The 16,322-nt window shown below is 39.1% G+C and overlaps 1 protein-coding gene across 5 annotated transcripts in view; it reads left to right on the top strand.

The window, feature by feature from the left end:
* The window catches only part of STRB (spermatid perinuclear RNA binding protein), a 151,362-nt gene that overhangs the window by 116,735 nt on the left and 18,305 nt on the right, over positions 1-16,322 (top strand). For 4 of the 5 annotated variants that reach the window (XM_011711302.3, XM_071078292.1, XM_011711303.3 and 1 more), the window contains 5 exons: positions 4,242-4,400; positions 7,658-7,792; positions 7,991-8,131; positions 11,177-11,300; positions 15,921-15,965. In XM_011711302.3, coding sequence (XP_011709604.1) covers positions 4,242-4,400; positions 7,658-7,792; positions 7,991-8,131; positions 11,177-11,300; positions 15,921-15,965 — 604 coding nt within the window. The remainder of the gene's footprint in view (positions 1-4,241; positions 4,401-7,657; positions 7,793-7,990; positions 8,132-11,176; positions 11,301-15,920; positions 15,966-16,322) is intronic. The other variant, XM_071078293.1, reaches the window with a different exon arrangement.

Raw genomic sequence — 16,322 nt, 5'->3', positions numbered from 1 at the left:
GCCCCCCAAAGTACTGGGATTACAGGTTTGAGCCACCACGCCCAGCCGATACTCTCTTCATCTAAAAATGTATTATGAATTTTTAAATAGCTAACTCAAAGATTGCTCTTATTTTTAGTGATAGTCTAACATTTCATTATTAGCAGATGGTCTGTTACATTATCATAATGTAACTAATCATTTTGGATTTAGATTCTTCCATTTTATTGCTTTACAAAAAATCTTTTTGAATTTGTCTGATGATTCCTTAAGATATATTCTAGAGATAGAATTACTGGGTCAAAAGGTCAATACATTTTAGTGATTCATTAATTTGTTTAAAAAATGCATTGGAATTCTTATTATATGCCAGACATATATTGCCAAATTGTCATCCATAAAGGTTATATCACATGTTATGCGTTGTTTATAAATGAGTGAGAAAGAATTTTGCATCTAACGTGTTTATGAAAGTAGGTCCAACTGAATAAAAATCCTTTTAGTTCTTACTCAATTGCTTGGTGAGGGTTGTGTACCTATTAAGACAAATCACACCAGAGAATCAAATCAAAAGAAAAGAAGAAATCAGTTGTTTCGCATGAGTCTGGCCTGGCTGCAGAGCAGCAAGCACCCTAAAGTGATGGAGAATTAGTGGCCAGTCTTCCCTTCACTCTTCCACTTCTCTATCCTGGCAGCCCCCCACAAAGGATACCTTTGGGTCATAATCATCCATATTACATGAAAAGAATCTTAGTCATTGTGAGGAAAAGATCAGCTAGAAGGGGGAAGGTGAAGGGAAGGCTCTTTGGAGAGGTTCTTAGAGACATCAAATTGCCTGAGAATCTGATGAAATCAGATCTCTATCATACATAAGCCATGGATGTTACTCTCTTTTGAGTAGAGAGCCATGATGTAGAGTGCTTTTCTTTTCACTCTTGGCCCCTAGTATTCGAGGGGATCATCGTTCTCAGTCTCAGCCTTTGCTAACGCCAGCCCTCTTCCAGGAAGAGGGGGATTTGGTTACACACAGATGATTTCCCAGTCACCTTGTTTCCATGAGTGATCTTGTCATTTTTAAGCTCAGTTGATGTATTAGGTTTGAATTTGTTTGCCAGATACTTGAAATTCACTTTTCTTTGGTATACTGGTTTTTTTTAGAATTAACATGGATTCCAAACAAACTTGGTTCTGTCAAAGAAAACCAGAGCTGGACAGTTGTTAAAACAGTAAGAAAAAAAGTGTGTACTCAGGAACTATTACTGCAATAACGAAAAGAGACCTCGGTATGGAACTGGGCTCAATTCCGAGTTCAACATGGACAAGTGAGGATTTGTAGCCAAGGAACAGGGATGGATCAGTGGATGGAAAATTACTAAGGGGAAGCATCAGGATGAAGGGGTAATTTCTGGCTAAACGGGACCTATCAGGATTCTTGCTCAGAACAGGCCGGGTATTCAGATACCACCTGGGCAGTGATGGGCATGCTAGTCCATTCTTGCACTGCTATAAAGAAATTCCTGAGACTGGGTAATTTTTAAAGGAAATAGATTTAACTGGCTCACGATTCTGCAGGCTGTACAGGAAGCATAGTGACTTCTAGGGAGACCTCAGGAAACTTTTAATCATGGTGGGAGGGGAAGCAGGCACATCTTATGTGGCCCTAGCAGAAGGAAGAGAGAAGGGCGAGGAGGTGCCACATACTTTTAAATCAACCAGATCTCTTGAGAACTGTGTCATGAGACAGCACTAGGGATGGTGCTAAACCATTAGAGACTGCCCCTATGATCCAATCACCTCCCACCAGGCCCCGCCTCCAGCATTCGGGATTACAATTTGACATGAGATTTGGGTGAGGACACAAACCGTATCAGTGGGGGATGAGGAAATTTGATCAGATACCAAGGGTGATTAAGGGTGATTAAATATTGAGGGTGAGGGATTCTGGCTAAACCAATTTAGCAGGATTCTTGTTACAACGTGGCTCTTAAGGACAAGGCCCAAGGATGGGGCCTAGATAAAAACATGGCTCAGCGGATCCTGTCTAGAGTTTGGTTAAGAAGAGAATATCAGTTGCAGAGGTCTGAGAACTCTGCTTTTTTGACTTCTTAGCATATGCTAGTAAATACTCTTAGAATAACTGTTCATAAAAAATGATTTAATTTGAATTTCTTGGTTACACTGTGTTGGACACTTCCCTGAGATATAATCCACCAGTTATATAAAATATTTGCAAACGTATTGAAATACGTTGCAGTAATAATAAGCGAATCTGATATGTGAGAAAAGGATGGAGAGAAGTGTTAAATAATGTATATTAGCCTATTTTTATTGTCTGTGTTAAGAAAAGATGAATGTCTTTAGCTTTTATTGGAATACACAAATCAAACTTATTTGTGATGTTTGGCTTTTGACTTGCAGCCTGTGTTGGCTAGTGTTAATTTGGAATGATAGCTATTCTCGGAGATGCGATTTCTCAGAGAGAGCATACTTACAGGACTCAGACAGTGGAGAAGGTGTTTTTAAAATCAAATATTAATAAGGATATAAACAAATGATGTTAATGTACTTAGTATAAAGTACTACCTGAGCACTTTCAGAACTTAAGATGTTAAAAAAAGGGTTCTTGGCTTTACTCCCAAGCAAATACAAGACATTTATTTATGATAAGAATGCCAAGTTATCCATATGAATTGTGTGAATTAATTTCAAGTTCTCTTGGTACAGAATTCTATGTAGGTCCGTTTTTTGGTTTAGGGTAACACTGTTTTATTTATATTGGCAAAATCCTTTATACAAGATGTGATTGTTTGTAAAGGCTGGCTTCTCATTTGTGTGGTCACCATAACCATTTTTTGGAACACCTATTACGTACAGTTGTTATTATAAAGATATACGATGTTGCTTTTAAATCTCAGCAACTTAAAACAGTTAAAAGTGGAAACGAATGCAAGGGTCTTTAGGAATCTATCCCTATATCCTCTGGCGTAAGCCTCTAATTAGTGACAAAGCTATATCAACCTCCTTTGAAAGAGGCTTACAAAATGTGAACATATTCTCTTGTAAACATCTAAAAAGCAGTATAATCAGGAAGGTATTAAAAGGCACTCACCTGTGTGAGCATGCCTGTGCACAGTCATGCACACACACGTACACATTGTTCTTAAAGCTTTATTTCGAAAAAGTAAGAAAAATCCTAAGGATCGAATGAAAGTATAACAAGTTTGAACATTGGAGGTAGCCATAATCAACCCTTGAGAGAGAAGGATGGAAATACAAGACTAAAATTGTTCCTGGCTTACTTAGTATAGAGAATAAACCTAGAAACTGAATCTTGTTTTTGCGTTTTTTTTTTTTCCTGAGACAGAGCCTTGCTCTGTTGCCTACGCTGGAGTGCAGTGGCGCAATCTTGGCTCACTGCAACCTCTGCCTCCCAGGTTCAAGCACTTCTCCTGCCTTAGCATCTGAAGCAGCTGGAATTACAGGCGTGCACCGCCACACCCAGCTAATTTTTGTAACTTTAGTAGAGACTGGGTTTTACCATGTTGGCCAGGCTGGTCTCGAACTCCTGACCTCAAATGATCCACCCGCCTCGGCTTCCCAAAGTGCTGGGATTACAGGCGTGAGCCACTGCATCTGGCTGAGACTGAATCTTTTAAGTTTTGATTGTGGTTTATGTTGGAAGCAAAGTAGAAAGTTTTAGATGTTACTTTGTAATTGACAGGCAAGTTGGTTTGAAGATAAAAAATTTCTTGATTGCCTTTCTGGGCCAATTTCTCCTAATGGATTGAGTCATAGAACTTAGAGGTCAACCAATACAGTCTTCCTGTTTTGTAGTTTGGAAAATTGAGGGCCAGAAAAGAAATACAGGATTAGACTCTCAGATTTTTTCCTTTCTAGACCAGGGTACTTTTTACAGTGCTATTTTTGTCTGTATCCTATTGGTTTGAACCTAGCTATCCTCTTTATTTTCTCTACCTCTCACCTCCAAATTAAATGAACCAGGAGTAGCGTCAGGTTTATATTTGTCATCCTGTATTTAAACTCAATTACCCTGAGGAGGTTTTCCCCATTTTTCCATGGTGCTACCCTGGTAGGTATACCCTATTTAACCAAGGACTTAGAGATTTAGTACCATCTCGCTCTTCCTGCAAGGTGTTTTATGGTTCAAACGCTATGAGTTTGAAACTTTTGTTCTCAATGTTTTGTCTATTCCCTGGTTTCTCGTGTCTGAATAAAACTGCATCTTAATGTAATTTGTACAGGTATTGCAGGCAATGGGATATCCAACAGGCTTTGATGCAGATATTGAATGTATGAGTTCCGATGAAAAATCAGATAATGAAAGTAAAAATGAAACAGTGTCTTCAAACTCAAGCAATAATACTGGAAATTCTACAACTGAAACCTCCAGTACCTTAGAGGTATACTTATTTTTTTCTCAGAAAAAAAGTAATATGTATGTGCATTGTAGGAAATTTGAGAGATGTGGAAAAGTATAAATAAAAAGCGTATACAAACCTGTACATATATTACTGAGACAGACATAATTATTATTTTGGTTTATTTCCATCCAGTTTTTTAAATGAATCTCTATAAAGGCAGTCATATTTTCATGCAGTTTTATATCTTGATTTTTTTCACTTTAAAAATATCTGTAAATTGCACAACATTTGAGTATACCCTAATTGAACTCGTATTTCCTGATTGCTGGCCATGGAAGCTGCTTCCAACATTTCATAACATACCAAGACTATCTGCAATAACTGATGGGCAGAAAACTACAAGATGTAGTGGAGGAAACTGGGATTATTTGAAGTTTATGCTAAGCTGTGGGGTGCATTGGGTCATCATTTAGTTGGTCCAGCCCTGAAGGAAGGCATAGCCTGACACAGTATGTACCTCAGACCCTAATTAAGTCCTGACCTGTGAACTTATTGTCACCGATAATAGAATGGGATGAAATCCAAGTACTGAGTATACACAATACATTGGGGAGTTCATGGAACCCATGTTTACTGCAGTCTATGTAAAGAACATTAGCTTTAAAGTAACAGCAAGAGCTTACATAAAAAAAATGTTTACTTTGTCATTTGTACGAATAAGTATTTATTAAGGACTTAATTAGTAAACTATTTTTTTCAGTCCATAAAGCCCTTTTAATACCTGCTTAGTGCCAAGTGTTGCAGAAGTTGTGTGCAGAGCCTAGAGCTGCTCCCAGGCTAAAAGGGTAAAAAGACATGTTTATAACAAATGGCAATATAATGCGATAAGCACTGTGATGGCAAAATGAATGTAATCATGTCAAATGTTGAAGGAGGAAGGGGTGGTGAGACTCTTAGACATACGCTTACACAATCACGCAGAACAGCAAGGCTTCAGATGATGAGTTTTGCTGTGTGGGGAAGAGAAAGCATTCTGGACTAAAGGAAGAGGAGGTATGATGACTTTGAGTTGTGAAAGTAAATGTTTAAGAAGTGCCAAGTGGGCCAGTGTGGACAGGATTGATGGGGCTGAAGCCTGAGAAAGCCACACTTGGCACTTCGTGTGATGCTATAGAGGACAGATGATGTCATGGCTGGCTGCTCAGAGGGACCAGTCATTACAGGTGGCAATCACAGGTCAAGATGTTGTTTTGCTGTCAATGTTATATCTATTAAAAGAAAAAAGGGCTTGGCTGGGTGTGGTGGCTCACGCCTGTAATCCCAGCACTTTGGGAGGCCGAGGCAGGCAGATCACGAGGTCGGGAGATTGAGACCATCCCGGCTAACACGGTGAAATCCCGTCTCTACTAAAAAACATATGAAAATATTAGCCAGGCATGGTGGCGGGCGCCTGTAGTCCCAGCTACTCGGGAGGCTGAGGCAGGAGAATGGCGTGAACCTGGGAGGCGGAGCTTGCAGTGAGTCGAGATGATGCCACTGCACTTCAGCCTGGGTGACAGAGCGAGACTCTGTCTCAAAAAAAAAAAAAAAGGGCTCATTAATTATGAGGTCCAGAGCATTAAGTACAAAGGTAATTGAAGAGAGCAGTGTGGGCTGTGCTAGTAGGAGCCACACTGACATAAAAAGTTTTGGTAGTGACTACATTTATATTTTGTTTCTGTATATTGTAGTAATGGTAGGAAGCAAGGAGAAAAGAAAGCCCTTATTTATTTCCTCATTTAGAATAATAGTAATTTATTAAAATTCAGATTTTTTATGACGACTCATTTTTGTAGACATGATTTCAGGTTTGGAAAGCATAGAGTGATTACTATAGACCTAGTTTCAAAAATCACTCATCATCTTTTAAAGACAGTGACTAGAAATTTGCCTTGAAATTCAAAAAATGCAGATTATAAAAACCCATCAGGAAAAGATGTTTATTGATGTTATTGATGTTTTTAAACTTGTCCTTAAAAATTGTCCTTTGATGGTTCACCTCTAAAGCGTTAACCACTTATCAAACCTGCACAGAATACTTTACTGATAGAATCTTGATTTTCATTAGGTTTATATATTAATACTTAATACTTTGGGCCAGGCGTGGTAGTGCACACCTGTAATCCCAGCACTTTGGGAGGCTGAGGCAGGCGGCTCACCTGAGGTCAGGAGTTTGAGTGCACCCTGGCCAACATGGTAAAACCCTGTCTCTACTAAAAATACAAAAATTAGCCGAGTGCGGTGGCAGGTGCCTATAATTCCAGCTACTTGGGAGGCTGAGGCAGGAGAATTACCTGAACCTGGGAGGTGGAGGTTGCAGTGAGCCAAGATTGCACCACTGCACTCCAGCCTGGGCCACAGAGCGAGACTCCGTCTCAAAACTAAAAAATAAAAAAAAATTAACACTTTTGGGCATGTATTTTGTGTGTTCAGCATTCTTGTGTGGTGGAATTACAGACATGATCTCTGACCTCAAAAAGTGCTCTATCTTTTGGTTTCTCCTTTCTCAAAATTATACTTGTATTTTGTGGATTTATTTGTTTTTGATGCTAGCCTCTGTTTTCATTTGCACCTTCATGCTCTGACATGAATTATTTCACTTCTATTCTTATCCTTCCTCAAATCAGTTATTTCCATAGCATATATCTGCTCTCTAACATGCGTTATTTTGCAGTGATGATATCTGTCCCTCCCACTACACTTTAGCTCCTTGAGGGTAGGAAGTGACTGCCTTTATTGTTATTTTAAAATTTCAGAATCCGTAGTCTATAGCCAACTGTTTTTACCTTAGGTCCCCTTAAATCTGTTTAGCGTGACTGAGAGGTGTATAGGAACATTTCCCCTCTAACATCGCAAATTGAGAGTTATTTCTTCCTAACCCTAAAGAAGAAAAATGAACCCTCAGGCATCATGTGAATCCAAACTGTTCTCTTCTCGTTATTAGTAATTTAAAGTATTATTCTTAGATCATGAACACTACAGAGCAGAGCCTGGAGTGGCCCACAGTGGCATGGTTGCATTGGTCTTGAATACTGCTTCGAAAGAAGGCTGGTCAGATGACTGCAATGTTTACTACTTGTAGAGTTTTTACAGCTTTAATGATATTTTGCCATTTGTGTACAGAGGTGACTCATTCTAGCCCCTGAGTGCTTTAAAGTGAATTTTTGAGCCTCCTTCGTGGCATAATTGTGTTAACAAGAAATGCAATATTCTAAAATCTTACTTGATTGAACCTTCAGATTCCCTTTCTCTTATAGGTAAGAACTCAGGGCCCTATCCTCACAGCAAGTGGCAAAAACCCTGTAATGGAGCTCAATGAAAAAAGAAGAGGTCTCAAGTATGAACTCATCTCAGAGACTGGTGGAAGCCATGACAAGCGCTTTGTAATGGAGGTGTGTAGCCAGACACAACCTAGCCTTATCTTTTTTCTCAAAGACATAGGATATCCTGAACTGCATGTAAAGTTTTAGACTGAGTCAGTTCTTGTGGCACTGTTTGATTTTTGGTTTTTCTATGTCATAATCTATTTAAATTAAAAGCACATAGAGGAATTGCATGGGGTAATTGCAAGGTGTTATTCTTGATTGTAGGTAGAAGTAGATGGACAGAAATTCAGAGGCGCAGGTCCAAATAAGAAAGTGGCAAAGGCGAGTGCAGCTTTAGCTGCCTTGGAGAAGCTGTTTTCTGGACCCAATGCGGCAAATAATAAGAAAAAGAAGATTATCCCTCAGGTATGAGTAAACATTAAACCTTTGCAGAACCTGTGAAAAATGTTACAGGAATTAAATTTTCTTTCCTGTCCATGTGCCATTTTAGCTTTTTCTGAAGTTGTTTCTTTTTCGTGGACTTGGCAACCTTTGCTTTGGGTTAGGTCATGAATAATATAAATCTGATTGGTGGTTACCTGTTCTATGGTCTTCGTAAACAAAATATATATGTACATGTATATTTATATGTATATGTATATGTATATATGAGGCTATTAGCATTATTTGGAGGGTTGAAGTCATTCTTGATGAAGTCAAGTTTTGAGGTGATTTGGACCTTAATGAGTTCTAAACAGTTTAGTTTGGGGAAGCTGCCAGGAGCACCTGGGGCTTTGCTTTCATCAGCCTGCAGGTGCTCTTCCAGTTCCTTTGCAGTTTTGTCCTTTTGCATTGTTTACTTTGGGTTTCCTTGCAGACCGCATAAAATTTGGTGCTGTATTGCTTCTGTTCATTACTGACATTGGAAAATGTCAGCGCTACTGAATGTCCAGGATCTTAGCAAGGTATTTAGAAAAGATGGCCCTCTAATTACATGCTTATGGATATGAGATTCTTCCATCCATTCATTTATGCATTCAAAAAACATTTTCTAGTCATACACCATATGCCTGACAGTGAGGGAAAGAGTTGCGTCAGTAGATATAAGACACATTGTGCCTCATGGAGAGTCCTGGTATAATAACATAACATCTGAATATATTATATGATAGAAATTAAAAATGCTTAAACTGATAAAAGGAAGCTTAGATTGTTTAATTCTACGTTAAACATTATATTTAGGTTCTGTTGTATATGCTAAGTCCATTGTAGGAGGATAGAATTGATCTTATTTTACAGGTAAGGAAACAAGTCCCAAAGAAATTGAAATACTTGCCTGTGGTAACACAGTCATTGACAATAGGGGTTCCTTCTAAAACCAGGTGGTTCTTCCAACAGCCATGGACATTTTACTATTGTATATTGTATCCATCTAAAATTTGTTTTGTATTCATTTAAATTTCTTGTATTTGCTATAATAAACACTGCCTACATTCTGGGATCCAAAAGGTAGAAGAAACTTACTTTTACTGAGATGAAAAAGTTTTTAAAGCCCTTAAGTTACACATGTCGAAAACAAGTAGATTTTTTTTCTAAAATCTTCTGGTAAATATAGAACAAAGTATGTTCTAAATTAGTTGAAAGATGATTCTTGTTTTATGACCTTGTTTTATGGTGTTTTTTCCCATATTACCTCTTATATTTGGTCAGTTAATTTTAGTGTAAAAAGCCCGTGGGCAAATATTTATTAGGTAGTTAAGTTTGTTTCTACTAGACATGAGCTAGATTAGTGTGGAATCACTCCGCTACTGCCAGATTGTTGCTTCCTGACTACTTTTGACTATGTCATATTAAAAAGAGAAAGATGTCTACTTGAAGGTCACTCATTTTTAGACATTTTCAATACTAGAAAGCTATAAAACTCATGTGTTCGATGTGCTTGCTGGCCAAGAAACAATCTATTTTGGATATATGGGTTGGTTTATTTCAGAGAAAAACAAAAATGGCAGTCCCTGTGCATGACACAGTTAACCTTGAAACTGTCTCCTGCCCATTCATACTAGAGGTAGAGGTTACCCTGGAAAGAATAAAGGATGGTACATTTTCAGAGTGAGATAAGCGTATGTGTATTCTGACTCTTTCAGCTTCTTAGACACTGTTGACTTTATCATAGAGTACGCTTTGAGGCATTGCATCACTTTCTTGCACCTTAGTTTTAGTGGGGAATCTTGTTTCTAGCTTGAGTTTTTGTTGCATTTCTGTAAGTATAATATATTCAATTTGAAACTAGACACCTTTTGATTTTGTTAAAATTTCAGTTTGGAAAAGGGTTTTTTCAACAGTCTTGTTTACTGCTACTCACGGTATTATCTGTTGTGCTTTTAGAATGTTTTTATATTTGTTCTCTCTTGTTCTTTCTACTCTAAAGTAAGGAAAACAAAGTATCGTTATTCTCATTTTATAATTCTCGGTTACTCTTTCTACTCTAAGGAGAACAAAGTGGGTATCATTATCCACGTTTTTAATTAGTGGGGAGATTTCCATAGATTATGGCATTTTAGAGCAAGAAGGGGCTTTCAAAGTGGTATTTATTTATTTAATAATGGGGTCAGACGCAGTGGCTCACACCTGTAATCCCAGCACTTTGAAAGGAAGCTGAGGTGGGCAGATCACTTGAGGTCAGGATTTCAAGACCAGCCTGGTCAACACGGTGAAACCCTGTCTCTACTAAAAATACAAAAATTAGCCAGGCATGGTGGTGGGTGCCTGTAATTCCAGCTACTTGGGAGGCTGAGGCAGGAGAATCGCTTGAACCTGGGAGGCGGAGGTTGCAGTTGAGTAGAGATCACACCATTGCACTCCAGCCTGGGTGACAGAGCGAGACTCTGTCTCACACACACACAAAAAAGATATTTAATAGTGGATACATGCATACACAAACAGCAGAGGAATCGGGCTCAAAGAAATCATATTACCTTCCCGAGGTCCCAGTTACTTAGAGCAGGAACTGGCATCCTCATCTTTGGTCCTCCTGTCTTAGCCCTTTATGTTTTTCCCCCACTAGCCCCACTCAGATTTGCAGTTAATTCTATGTAGTTAGTTGCTGAGATATTTTCTGCCTGTAGGCAGATAATTTAATGGATTTGGAACCTAGGTACCAAGTGTGTATGATTACTTTAGTAAAGCCTAAAATGCCTTTGGTTATAAATTGATTACTAAAATTTGGTGTAGAAAATGAACTCTTTCTGGGTGACACTCAAGCGAAAAGTTATTTGCATGTTCTCAACATCTCTGTAAGGTAGGTATCATTTTTGTTTTTCAGATGATAAATTGAAGGTTCAACATCACAGACAGCTCATGGTCTCACCCACGTGCTCACAGTTTCTCATAGTGGTTGTGCATTGAAGAGAAGATAGAAGAAATAAGATGGTTCTTATTTCTTTCAGTAATGAAAATGTGTTATTTTAACAGGCAAAGGGTGTTGTGAATACAGCTGTGTCTGCAGCAGTCCAAGCTGTTCGGGGCAGAGGAAGAGGAACTCTAACAAGGGGAGCTTTTGTTGGGGCAACAGCTGCTCCTGGCTACATAGCTCCAGGTATAGTACAAACTGCAAGAGATTGGCCCCCTTTACTGGGCCAAAATTCAAAGAATAGCATCCCCTTCATTTTCTGAGTTTGTACAGGGTTTGTGGAAATATAAACACAGGCGTGAATGTACACAGAAATTTAAAAGTAGAGAATTGACACAATGTCGTAGGTGTTCTCCTGGAATCTGCTGAGTGAGGAGAGGCTACCTGGAGGGAGATGACAGATGAGCAATGTTGCATTTTGTTGTGGGACTGTATTATGACAAGGAATTAAAGGATGTTCCATAGACTGAGAATGTGGATGTCTGAGCAGGGTGTATTCATTGAGGACATAGATGACAGGTTGGGTATAACAGGAGAGAAAAACTACTAAGAGGTTACTTAATTAGGGTGAAGCCTGGCATTATTAGTGTTTGCTAAACTTAATGTTTGGGAACCATCAAAGACTAAAGAAGTACACAAAGGAAAAAAAAAAAAAAGAAACATTTATCCAGAGCTTACTGTATATACTAGATATTTCCATGTAAATAATTTTACTTATTAAATTGTTTTTAATTTAATTACTTAAATTTAATTGTTTTAAATCTTCGTCAGTGTTTTGTCAGGTAGAAATTATTTTCCAAGGAAGGGAAGCTGGGATTTAGGGAGATAAGGCAGCTAGCTCAGGGTGAAGCAACCACTAAACCGCAGAGCAAGGATTTGAATGTAGGTGTTTGCATTTCCAAAGTTCATATTCTTTCCATTCCACCACATAGCTTAAAGAAGATTTGGGAGATGTCCTCTCTCTGCCTTCCCTTCTAATTCTTATGTCATTTTAACAGTAGATTATCCAACTGTCTTGTTAAAATCAAGTTCTTCACAATATTGAAAGTATAGTACTTTTAACTGGACAAGTAAACCACTTATAGATATTGATCAAGATGAAATTGTCATGAAGATTGGCTCTTATCCAGTCATTGTTTTTTAGGTAACATCCCTAAGGGTTCACTTTGTGCTTTCCTCTAAGAAAGAATAAGACTAGGCCATTTGGGAAATTTTATGATGTGGCTTTGGAGTGATTCTTCTAGAAGCTGATCCTAGTAGGTGAACTGCTCAAGGAGTATGCCTGCTTTGGCACACAGCAGACATGGATTTTGTTCTCATGCAGCTTATAGTCTGAAGGGTGAGACATAGATTAATCAAGTAGTAACAACGAGAAACTGAGATGAGTATGATGAAAAAGAAGGACATGCTGCTATTACAGCATGTAACAGAGGAACCTGGTCTAGTTTAGTGGGTCCCTGGATGCTTCCCAGAAGAAGGGACATTTGAATTGAGCTTTGGAGAATGAATAGGAGTTAACTCAAAGAAGACTGGGATGGGAGAGTGTTGCACACAGAAGGAACGGCATGTGCAGAGACCCTGTGTTGCTGCTGTTGGGGAATTTGGCTCAGTTGAAGAAGCAGAAGTCCAAAATGTGTGGAATGTGGAGAGCACTGGGCGGCAGAAGTGAAGAGACTGGGGAATGATGTGAATTGAAGCTGGACGACTCAGTTCCAGACCTGGAGGCCGTTATTTGGATTTTGGTCTTAGAACCCAAAGCACAGTGTTAAGTCTTGATGGATTCGGTTCTAAGGAGAACAGTGACAAGATCAGACTTTATTTGTGAAGGTTAGTCTTTCTATAGTGTGAAGAACAGGTTGTAGGGATAGGTGTGAGCATTGCCAAGATCAGTTAGAAGGCGTATAGTTTACAGTAATGTATTGTACATTTCAAACTGGCTAGAAGAGAAGAATTCAAATGGTTCTAGCATAAAGAAAGGACAAATATTTGAGATGATGGGTATCCTAAGTTCACTGATTTGATCTTTATAAATTACATGGGTATATTAAATTATCACATGAACTCTGGAACTATGTACATCTATTATGCCTCAGTTAAAAAAAGGCTACTGAAGACTACTAACCCAGGCAAGAGACATTGATAGTATTGCTACTGGAGGCAGGGAAGAAGATAGGGGGAGACAAGAAGAGAACAGATGGGAGGAATATAAAGGAGGCAAAATTGATATATTGAATATATAGAAAGAAGAGTGATATTTCAAGGATATCTCAACTCCTAGGACTTTTAGCTGGAGGACTGGGGGGAAAAAGGAAAAGATTATGAATTTCTTATGGTGTGATATAGTTTATGTGTCTAAAATTAAGACAGTCTTCTGTGTGTCTCACTATTTCTACTGATATTTAATAATTTTAGCCTTATTCAATGTATTATTGAAAGGGCAAAGCTTTCATTCACAATGATGGGCAGGTTATAGAGATGAACCATCTTTCTTGTCTTTGATGATGTGTTCTATTGGGGCTTAATCTGGTCATGTCTCTTGTTGCTGCGGACCATTTACCACCTGCTAGAGTGGTAAATGGCTGTGGTCCAGTGGCAGTAATCATGAAAGGAACTGTTTATGGCCGCTGGTTGCCAGGCTTTACTCTATAGTAACTCCTCTCTTGTGTCATTGCATTGACCTCCCTGAAAGGCCTGTCTCCCAAAGCTTTTAAAAATGAAGTTATTTTATAGCCTAGAAAAGATTGAGATTAGGTCCCTTTAGATTATGAATAGGTTATATGCCATTTGCAGAGTATATTCTGTGCAGCAGGGACTGCTGTCAGTATATTTACATGTATTATTTAATTAAATTCCCCTGGCAACTCAGTTACTGTACGTAGAACACTGAAGCTCAGAGAGGTTAAATAACAGGTGCCATTCACAGACGCCTTTGCTAGTAAAAGGTGAAGTCAGAATCAGGACTCCAATGGCCTGATTAATGACCTAGTTAGTATTTACGGTCTCATTTCTTCTTAAGGAGGTTTTGGTATAATCCTTAGAACTGCAGCCTTAGCCAAACAGCTTCTGCTTTCTGGAATAAATTTGATAGCCAACCTTTTTTAAGCATTAATTTCTTTTTTGGCCTCTGATCTGTCTCCTCTTCCTACTGCTTATTTCAGCTACATATGTCCTCTTGTGTATGATTTAGTGAGCACTCAGCCTGAGTTAAATGACTTATAACTGTAGACTAAAAATTTTTCATCCCTCAGAACTGTTTCAGTTGTTCCCTAAAAGCAGTTTACTTCTTCAGCATACATTCAAATGCACTGTCTCAAACAGGAGATTTAGAACTGGGCATTCAAAGAAGACCTAGCCTCTGCCCCAGTGACTGCCTGGAGTAGGACCAGATAATTGAATAAACACAATGCAGTATGATGCAAGTGTAACATGGGTTGGGCAAAAGAGAACAGCAAGCCTGGGAGACTTCGTAGAGGAGGTGATAATTGATCCTGGTCTCAAGGGTGAGTTGCAGTTGGTAATCCAGAGAAGGAGGGAACGAAATCATTCTGAATAGCAGAAATGGTTACAAAAAAAAGGAGTTGTAATGTGAAAAAGCGCCATTTGTTTTGGGTACTGTGTAAAAGTGCCATGGTGATTTTGTGCCCTTGTTCTACTTTATAAATTTTTTTCATTAATAAATGAATAATAAGTTGTTATTATTGTTATTATTGAGACATGATCTCTCTCTGTTGCCCAGCCTGGAGTGCAGTGGTGTGATCATGGCTCACTGCAGCCTCGACCTCCTGGGCTCAAGTGATACTCCCACCTCAGCCTCCTGAGTAGCCAGGACTACGGCATGCACCACCATGCCCAGCTAATTTTTTGTTTTTCTGTAGAGATGGGGTCTCACTATATTGCCCAGGCTGGTCTCTAACTCCTGGGCTCAAGCAGTCCTCCTGCTGTAGCCTCCAAAATTGCTGGAATTACAGGCATGAACCACCACACCTGGCCCCAAGTGATTTTTATTTATATATTACCTATATCTAAGCTCTTTTACTGAAAGAGTAAAGATTGCAGCTTCTGTTAATATAGATAATATTTCTAATCCCTACTAATATGGTATAAAAACTTCTTTGTACTAGCTTTTACTTAATAATGTGGGCCTTTTTCATAGGTACCAGAGGCTGATGTCAAAGTCACCAGCATTTACAGAGAGACCCTGTACTTGGGCCAGAAATTGAAATATCAGCAAGTCATAGACCTTGCCCTTGGGCTCACGACCTGACTCATATGCCCATTTTAATGACCATAGAGACCTCAGCCTGCTCTCTCACTACTTTCTGAAGAGACTTGGAAAGTTCTGTTTGCCAACTTTGAGAAACTGGTAGTTTGAGTGGTTTTAAGTATTCTTTCGTTCAACAAAGTATATTTAGTGAGTGGCTACTATATATATCATACATTCTGCTAGGTTCAGATGATGCAACGCTGGATAAGGTTGGCCAGGTCTCTGCTACTCTAGTGGGGAACACAGACAAGGAACTGATAGTTAAAATAGAATGTGGGGTCAGTGAGTGCAGTGAGAAAGAGATGTAGGAGAGTCTAGCATATCTAGGAGAGCCTTGTAGGCCATGGTGAGGAGCTCCCACATCTTAAGCAGGCACACAGAGAGTGGCTAGACTGGGACCATTCTGGCAGTGGTTCTCATTCATCGAAGATCTGAAAGAAGTCCTTCAGGCCTAGGGTGCTGAGCAGGTGGTGCTTGTGAATTGGGCCAGTGATGATTGCCCTGGGTCTTGGACTGATCTGCCTCCTTCTTCTTTGCACTAGGCTATGGAACACCATATGGTTACAGCACAGCTGCCCCTGCCTATGGTATGTACACCGTCTTACTGATATCTCCTCTTAGCGACTGTCACAGCAATCCAAAGCACAGTTTCTATCTAGGGTTTTTGTAAATTAATTGGAGGATCTCAGATTTATTCATTCTAGTGACCCAACTTAAATTCCCTTTGAAAATGCCACAACCTTGTGGTTCTTGGTTTGGTTGGAGTTGCTCTTCTCTCCGCTTTGCCTGATTGAAGGACTGCTTGTTCTAATTGCCTGTTTCTGACCATATTGAAATTAAATATTTTAAGTAGTTCTTCTTACAGCCAACTGATACTCCATTCAAAGGCTACTGAAGGGCCATACCCAGTTGCTAGCTTGGCTGCCTACCAGTTATAAAGCCAC

Source organism: Macaca nemestrina, chromosome 14 (genome assembly GCF_043159975.1).
Source record: "Macaca nemestrina isolate mMacNem1 chromosome 14, mMacNem.hap1, whole genome shotgun sequence".
NCBI lineage: Eukaryota > Metazoa > Chordata > Mammalia > Primates > Cercopithecidae > Macaca > Macaca nemestrina.
Note: the sequence above shows the minus strand (reverse complement) of the source record. Positions and strands in the feature narration are given on the sequence as shown.